This window comes from Dryas octopetala, chromosome 4, assembly GCF_963921425.1.
Source record: "Dryas octopetala chromosome 4, drDryOcto1.1, whole genome shotgun sequence".
Taxonomy (NCBI): domain Eukaryota; kingdom Viridiplantae; phylum Streptophyta; class Magnoliopsida; order Rosales; family Rosaceae; genus Dryas; species Dryas octopetala.
In genome coordinates this window covers 1,966,469-1,975,472 of record NC_141369.1, presented here as the reverse complement: position 1 = coordinate 1,975,472, position 9,004 = coordinate 1,966,469, and the positions used below count along the sequence as shown (strand labels likewise).

The following is a 9,004-nucleotide window of genomic DNA, read 5'->3' as shown; positions in this document are numbered from 1 at the left end:
ACGTTGATTTTTTGAATGATGTGAACACCAAATTTAAACTACATAGATTAATGATGTCATATTTAATTTTATTTTTAGAGGGTTTAAATGTTTTGTTAGTTTTTTTTAAAAATTTTTTTTAATCAATATGACATTATTAATCCATGTGAAGCAAATTTGGTGTCCACCTCATTCAAAAAAGGCTTATTTACTAATTTGCCCCCTAAAAGTAACTTCAATTCTCACTTTACCTCATAAGGTATATTTTGTATCATATTATCCCGTAAAACTAATTCTCGTGTATCACTTTGTTCACTTCCTATTTTTACAAACTCTGGAAATTAATTAAAAATAGTTCCGAACTCAGAAAAATTTCTACGGACTCTTCTTGACTAGTTCTAATTTACTATGAAGTCAAATTACCAATTTTCCTTCTAGAGTTTCCAGAAAATTTGGGTAGTCTAAATTTATTTCTAAAAAATTAAAATAAATTTCCCTCTATAAAAATTCTAAAATTTCCGTAAAGTCTCGAATGAATTCTCAAAAATATTTTGGAAATTACCAAAAACCTGATTTAGAGAATTCTTCCGAGACTTTATGAAAATCCTAGATTTTTTCTAGAATTTATTTTACAGAGGGAAATTTATTTTTCTCTAAGACCAAAAGGACTTTTGGGTTGCAAGTGTTCACAAGAAAGGTAGTGTTATTGTTTAGAAGACCAACGGTGCAAACCTCGTATTTTTTGGAGTTCGGGAGATTATCCTATGAATTTCCCAAGAGTCTAGCGTATTTTAATTTTTTGGAAAAACTCAGATAGAAAATTGGTAATTTGACCCCATAGTAAATTAGTACTAGTCAAGACGACTCTACAGGAATTTTTCATGTATTTTTCTGAGTGTAGAGCTATTTTTAATTAATTTCCAAAGTTTGTAAAAATAGGAAGTGAGCAAAGTGATATACGAGAATTAGTTTCAGAAGGGTAATGTGATACAAAATAAACCTTAAGGGATGAAGTCAGAATTGAAGTTACTTTCAGGGGGTGATATATTAAATAAGCCTTCAAAAAATCCACATCATCATTGTCTAAAATGACATTTAACTATCTTTTTTGATAGAATTCATAATAAATGTGTTATTTTGTAATTATCTATTAGTTAGGGGACCAATCTGAAATATTTTGTTGTTCATAGACCAATTTAAAATATCACCTATAATTAATAAGTACATTTTGTAATTTTGTAATTGAGCCTATATATAAATATGCATTTACATATCTATACATATATTAATGTATAAACCGCTAGACTCGAAAGCCATCCAGACAATCCAATCAACTTACCTAACCCGTTCACATTGACTAGACATCATCCAACCATCATCACACACAACTTTTTCTTCCCTGAACAAATCAATTCCTTCCTTTACTCATAACCAGGGAGTAAAATTTTGAAATTTTCGGCGAAATTTCGTCGAAAATTTCGTTTTTTAGGGGTATGAAAATTTTAGCACCATACCAAAATTATTTCGAAAAATTTCGCCGAAATTTCACCGAAATTTTCCGAAATCCTCGAAATTTCGGCGAAATTTTCGACGTAGAGACCGGAGAGAGAGAGGGGAGGCAGAGACCGGAGGGAGAGGGGAGGCAGAGACCGTCGCCGGAGAGGGAGCTGCAGATCGAGGCGCCCCGTCGTCGGAGGGAGAGAAGAGATTCAGGGAGGGAGAAGGAAGAAAGAGTTAGGAAGGGAGGAGGGAGAGGGAAAAGAGAGATTATGAAGGGAGGAGAAAAAATGGTGAAGGGAGAAGAAAAAAAACAGGAGAAAAAAAAAAGAGGAAGGCTGAACTGGAAGAAGACGAAGCCCAGGGGAAAAGTAAAGAAAAAGAAGAGGAAGTCACGTGGGAAGAAGAGGAAAAGGAAAGAAAAAGGAAAAAAAAAAGAAAAAAAAGGAAAGATAAAAAAAAAGAAAAGAAAAAACAAGAAGAGAAAAGAAAAAAAAAGAAAAGAAAAGGAAAGAAAAATAAAAAAAAGAGAAATTTTTTTTTTTTTTTTTTTAAGGTAGATTGAGATTTGGAGTCTTTAGGCAATTGGAAAGAAAAAAAAGGTTTGAGATTTTATTTGGGGTTTAATTTGGTCATTTTGGTGTTTCGTTTAGTTGTAAACATAAATTATGAAAAACAAATTTATCCTCTTATCATGAAGTTTCATTTCCTTAATATTTGGTTTTCCAATTACGATAATTTGTAAAATTGAAATTTTAGGTAAACCGTTGTCGCCGCTACTGCCATTGGATTGGTTCTATTTTAACCCAATTCGGCTTAATTTAACTATCGAAGACCATTTCCAAGTCCCTTTGAGTAAGCTTGCTACTTTCCGTTGCCACATTGGTGATTTATTCGTGTAATTTTATTATGTAATTATTAATTAGTGAAGTATTTTTTTAACAGTATTGTCTCCGGCGCGTATTATATTCATCACATATCACATGAAATCTACTATATTATTTGATTTCTTCAATGTTTTTTATCAATGTAGTAGATAATATGTTAAATTAACATATGGTCAAGTTTTATTCAAAATTTTCATATTTTGATAGTAATTTTCGTCGTTTTTGTCCAATTTTATCGAAATCGAAATTTTAATCGAAATTTCCGCGAAAATTTCCATCGAAAATTTTTTCGAAACCGAAATTTTACTCCTTGCTCATAACCCAAAGTTTAGACGAACTTTAATTGAACTGAGGGAAAAGGAAAAGAACTCAACGTGGACACAACATTCTTGTGTTTCTTTTTGCCCCGAGCCATTCTATTCTCTTGATGGCATCAATGCACGCCACGTGTTTGATTTTATTTCTCCCATAGACTAGCTTGCTCCAAATTCAATAAAGAAGGTATCCCGCATCATTTTTCTCATCCAATTCCCTCTCCTACCACGTTGTCATGGCTAGTGCCAATTTCTATTCCAAACACATAGATTTTGGGAAAATTTTATTAGGACCCCTTTTTTTTTTCACATATTCTTCCAATTTTACTCCTAATTGTAGAAATAAATAATGCAAATCTGAAAAAAAATTGTGGGGTTTTAAAAGAAAAAATAAGGTCCCTTAAAATTTCTCTAGATTTATATTAAACGACTGTAAAACCAAACAGCAGCAAAGATGAACAAGATCAAAAGTAGAAAAGAAAAGAGAAAGTAATGCAATGGTGCGTTTCCAGCGTGACAGCATCCACATGAAGTAAAATATAAAAAAAAAAAAAAAATTCCACCATGTATCATCAAAATTAAAAAAAAAAAAAAAAAATCAAAAGCTTTGCTTTTTACTCCCCACTGTCTCTTTGTCTCACCCCTCTCAGTGTCAGTACTCAGTAGTGAGCTCTTCAAAGTTGAAATCAAGAAGAAAGAAACAAAGAAAGAAATGTCACCTCCAACTCTAACAGTGGTTCTCCTCCTCCTACTCACAGCAGCCTCCACCGCCATCTCCCACTTGCCTTCGCCATCTACTTCCACCTCCGTCTACGACTGGCAACCTGCACGAGCCACCTACTACGCCGCCTCCGACCCCCGCGACGCGGTGGGCGGCGCGTGCGGCTACGGCGACCTGGTGAAGGCTGGCTACGGAATGGCCACGGTGGGGCTGAGCGAGACGATCTTCGAGAGGGGCCAGATCTGCGGCGCGTGCTTCGAACTGCGCTGCGTGGACGACATGCGGTGGTGCATTCCGGGGACCTCGATTATCGTGACGGCCACCAACTTCTGCGCGCCCAACTACGGCTTCACGGCGGAGGGTGGGGGCCGCTGCAATCCTCCGAATAAGCACTTTGTGCTGCCAATCGAGGCCTTCGAGAAGATCGCTATTTGGAAGGCTGGTAATATGCCCGTCCAGTATCGCAGGTTAGCTTCGCTTAGCTTTGTCTTCTCATTCAAGTTTTATTGTCCTTCTTTTTCATAGCTTTGGCTTCTACTTTACTCTTTCATATTTAGTAATTACTTGTTTGTTAATTAATACTCATGGGTACAAGTCATCACTCACATCACGTATTCACGTGTGCTTTAATTTAGCTATTTTCATGGAACATGCTCTGTTTTGGAAGCACGTTAAACGACACTGACAATAAGCTTAAATTTGTTTCTTTTCTTTTTGTCTAGCTTGCTCCTCACGTTGCGATACTTTTTCTCCCTAGTTCTCAACTTTTATATTGCTGACTTAAGGTTGTTTTGAGAGTACCACCCAAAAATTATATGTTTGAGTCCGTCATTTATGATCTCCCTCTTACAACATGTATTAGGGACCCACATTCATGTTGTGAGACTGATGTCACATATATGGGACTCATGCAAAATTTCCTCGAGGGTAGGGTTCTTATGTTACAAATTCTTTTTGCCCGTATTTCCCCCCTCAAATATGCCTCTTGCGGTGTTGGCATTTGGAAAACCATACCACACAGGTTATCACCATCTTCTAACTGATTATTAATGTATAACTTCAGAGTTTTGAAAGATAATAACATGAAAACAAAGATGATTCAAGAGTATAAAACACTGAATGTTGATCTGGATCACCCTAAAGAGTTCTATGCAATAATAGTGTGGTTAGAATATAAAATTGATCCATATCTAACAGCATAAGTTTTAAGATTAATGGTTTACTAACAATAGTTATCATGTATTAGAGCATGAGATTCTAAGTCTGAATATCTGTAATTGCAACATGTTGGCCCTCTAGTGGTGGGGAGAGATCCACATGTTATCGTGTATTTTAATAGGTGCTTTGCAATACAATGATGCACCTTTCCAATAGGGTATTTTAATAGGTGCTTTGCAATACAATGATTCTAAGTCTGAATATCTGTAAGTCTGCTCATTTCTCATGCTTAAAAGAGAATTTCTCCCATATCCTAATAGCTTATCCCATATCTTAATAGCTTATTCCTTATCCTAATAGCTTATGTTTTTCAGAACAATACACTAGCAAAACTTATTAAGGGTTAGAGAAAACTTATACTCTGTATAAGCCCAAGACCATGGCGGTTCACTAGAATGTTAGTATCTATTTTACTTCGTATTCCTGTTTTGTTGATTCCGTGATATCTGGACAAGGGCAATAATCCTGGGCGCGATTCTTATTTTAGTAAGTTGTTGAGTCTAGTTAGGCTGATGAGCTTTTACTTTGGGCATTTGAGGTTTTTTCTTTTCTTCATTTGTGTTTTTTGGGTTTTTTAGGAGTCCTAGTCCTAGTCCTAATCCTAATCCTATGCCCATCCTATTAGAAGAGGTTTTGGGATCGATGAAGACATGCTACAGTTTATTTATAGATTGTTTTTAGATAGTTTATTAGTAAAATTAATGTTTGGTTTATTGAAGGTATGTCTACCAGGGCTCTCTTTTTTCTTTTATTTCTTATTTTGTAGTCAGACACCCTTTTGACTTGCTCTTCTTGGCTCTTTGCCTCCTAATAAGTCTTCCTTTATCCCCAAATAAACACCCTCAAACCCCATTGTTAAGCCTTCAAATGTCTTTCCAAAACAGTCCCAAAATCCCTAATTCAGATGCTATCCCAGAATTCTAGCCGCCAGCTCTTCTTTACCCTTTTTATCTATCTTTTGCACCCTTTTATTCTACAAATCCTTAAATTATGTTTTATAAACCAATGCCTTTAAAACCACAAGTTTTTAGAATTTAAATCCCACCACACAAGTAGGCAAGGGTTTCCTCCTACATCTTCAGGAAACTGCTGAGGTACTTATGTGTGACTACAAAGCTGTATTTTTGAAGCTTGTAGACTTTTCTTATTTGGAGAAGTTTTTTGATGATTTGAGGTTGATATTGTTTTTAAAATATGGTTTGCGTCTAAGAATCAAATGAATTAATCTTGATGCATAACATGGCATTACGGTATTTGCAAATTGGTGCGTGATTCTGATTAGCTGCTGATTACTTGATCAGGGGTGTGCATGACAACTTTTGAGTTTGAATTTAAAGCTGTATAGCTGTATGTGATTGCATATGGTGTTCTTATAGGATACCAAGGTGGCCTTGACAAATACGAATCTTAACGAATACTATGATGACAAGGTGGCAATAATCAAATTAAGAATCTTTATGGAATACAAAGATGACACAGGTTTCCTGAGACATGTTTGATAGAACAAGATTCACACATACTAGTCATGATTTTGTGGCATTTCGCCACATCCATGCATGGCATGTCACCACACAAATGGACATCTGACCTCATGTGACTCAAATAGGCAGATGGTTACAGGACAATCAGTAAATATTGTCCAGAATTGCATTCATTTGTCAACAATGCAAATACTAGACTGGAATGGAAAGGCCCATTTCTAGGAAATTTTTTTAAACATAAAAAAGGGGCAATCCTGACAAATAAGATTTGTGAGTCTTAAGTAGGCTTTGTCTAGTTGTTGAAAACCTAGCTTTAACTTTTGTTTTCAAGGTCTGGATCAACATGTAGCTCTTGAGGTCAGGTAGATTAATTGCTCTAAAAATGTCTACAGGAAGTTATATGGTATAACTATAACTTATACCTAGCTTACCTTTGTTTTCCTGAAATCTTTAGTTTCTTAGGAACACAGATAAACTTTAAGAGGCTAAGAATGGGTTATCAATCATTCTTTATGAAAAAATCAGTGTCTGTGTTTGTGCATGCGTGCATGCTTGCGTGCATGTGCATGTATGCATGTAAGAGAGTTCAAGGTTGGGTTGGCACTTTCAGTTGTACTATTTTGCATATATTCTTGAATCTCTGACCTGTGATCCCCCATTTATTGGATATCAAAACCTATAGCATGCTTACAGCAGGCCATTGCCTTGTGTCATCCTGAAATGTATTTTTTTTTTTTTTCTCTTATTCTTGTTAATTTTGTTTCAAACAGGATTAAGTGTAGAAAGGAAGGAGGAATTCGCTTTACCATAGATGGTTCTAGTATCTTTATTTCAGTGCTTATCACCAATGTTGCTGGTTCTGGAGACATAGTTGCAGTGAAGATCAAGGGTTCAAGAACTGGCTGGCTTCCAATGGGACGGAATTGGGGCCAAAATTGGCATATAAATGCTGATTTGAAGAACCAACCACTTTCGTTCGAGGTCACTAGCAGCGACGGGCTCACAGTTGCATCTTACAACGTCGCTCCCAAGGCTTGGAACTATGGGCAAACCTTTGAAGGGAAGCAGTTTGAGTCTTAAAAGTACCATTTAGAAGAAATAGTGTAAAAGGGACCATTGTTTTTTCAGGTTTTCTTTCCAAATTGGGGTGGAAGAGGGTGTAAAGAATGCTGGTTATGTTGATTATTATTTTTTTCTTTTGCGGGGGAATATAGTTAGATTGCGGTTGATGTTATTGTAGAAAGATCTTATGTCAAAGCTTAATTATTAAAAAGCCCCATAAAGTGAACTGGGATGCTTAAGGTTCGGGAGTTGTTGGGTGAGACCAGCCACAGGAGTGGGGAAGATGAACTGAGATAGGGATTCGGACAGAACTACTGGGGTTTCTGCAGGGATCAAAATGGTGATTCCACTATGGCAGGGTGAAGGTGTACGTTGGTGTGTTGGGGGCTTAAGTATGCTGATAGCTTGGTTGCTGAAGTTGAAGTGGCGAGAAATGAGAAGAGGGTTGGGGATCTTTTTGTATGCTGACTTTGCCTTAATATGGAGTCTGATTCGATAGTGCTGATCAATTGCTTGGTTTCTCTTTTTGGGGTGGTGGCTGTCTCGATTGAATACCTTGTTTTGTTAAGCTTCTTTAATAGTTAATAATACATGCTACCCTTATCTAATCTTTTTCAAAAAGGTAAAAGGAAATTGCTGTTTTTTTTTTTTTTTTTCTTTTTCTCCCTCCCCGAGTATTTGAAATAAAAATTTTTATTATAAATTTTTGCATCCAAATACTCTTAAGAACTAAAAATTTGCCCATGAGTCATGACTACCAAAAACATTGGTTTTTTATTATTATTTTTATGGGAATATGCAAAATTTATCAAGAGGATATAGTGATATACTGAGTAAATCAACAAGAGCCGATTCGTCCACACCCTAAACTCTGGTCTATATATATATATATATATATATATATACATATGTATATTTTTTTTCTTTTGGTAAAGTGAGTATGAAATTAGAGAATAACCCCCTGAAACACCAGAACGCATTGACAATTATGAATTGCCCATCTGCCATTTGGAATGATTTTAGCTTTCACGAACTAATATTATGTACTTAATCCAAAAGCTGTTGAATTGCAAAGAAGACTGCACCAATGAAATGAATTCCAAAAAAATGCAAGGTGTTAACCACCCAGACTTGGTGCTTAGCCATCCTTTGGGAAAACAAAAATAACTTAGTACCAATATTTAAAACAACTCAAGACTCCCGCACACTATTATGCAGCATATTCTTCACTGTACACTGACTGCCAAGTTCATAATCAAAATCAAAACCTTTGAGCAATTAACTAAGCAAAGGATTCTAACTTTTGATCATTCTTAACAGCGATTTAACACTCACGAGGCCCAAAAAAAAAAAGACAGTGATTTAACAGTTATTGATGCTATTCTTGTCTCTACCATTCCATACAAGGTACGCAGAAAATCCCCCTTCCCCAGCCTCCAACTATAACCACTATACTTTTCATTTAGAAATTCATTCTACTCAAATGAACAAACCTATGTCTCTAAAGAAGTCTTCTCATTCCAAACACATTGCAATCGTAGAAGCCAAAAAGTAAAAAGACATGGATTTGAATTCAATCCCAAGTATCAGTATAAGAAAAATCATTGCATCACTATGAGTAGATGCATGATAGCGAGAAACTTAAACAAGAGATATAACCAAACAAGTGTAATTTATCAAGGAACCTGCTTAGTTTCCCACCAAGAATCGTTCCCATATATATTGTGTTACTCCTGGAAAACAATTAACCTATATAACAAGTGATGAGCAAAACAACATCACATAAACAAGGACGAGAACCTATCAGACAAACGCAAAGACCCTTGTTTCCAAATCTCTCTGAAG

General features: G+C 35.8%; 1 protein-coding gene across 1 annotated transcript; it reads left to right on the top strand.

Annotated features, from left to right (window-relative positions):
* Window positions 1-3,098: 3,098 nt before the first annotated feature.
* EXPA13 (expansin A13) lies at window positions 3,099-7,856 on the top strand. Its single transcript, XM_086239016.1, has 2 exons — window positions 3,099-3,865; window positions 6,868-7,856. The coding sequence occupies exons 1-2, from the start codon at window positions 3,390-3,392 to the stop codon at window positions 7,175-7,177; spliced, it is 786 nt and encodes a 261-aa protein (XP_086095142.1). The 5' UTR covers window positions 3,099-3,389; the 3' UTR covers window positions 7,178-7,856.
* The last annotated feature ends 1,148 nt before the right edge of the window (window positions 7,857-9,004 follow it).

What these genes read in the sequence shown, in the direction of transcription:
- EXPA13 (XM_086239016.1), top strand. Translation starts at nt 3,390, where the DNA reads ATGTCACCTCCAACTCTAACAGTGGTTCTCCTCCTCCTACTCACAGCA. An exon ending in ATGCCCGTCCAGTATCGCAG is followed by an intron (nt 3,866 to 6,867) that starts GTTAGCTTCGCT and finishes TGTTTCAAACAG; the next exon opens with GATTAAGTGTAGAAAGGAAG.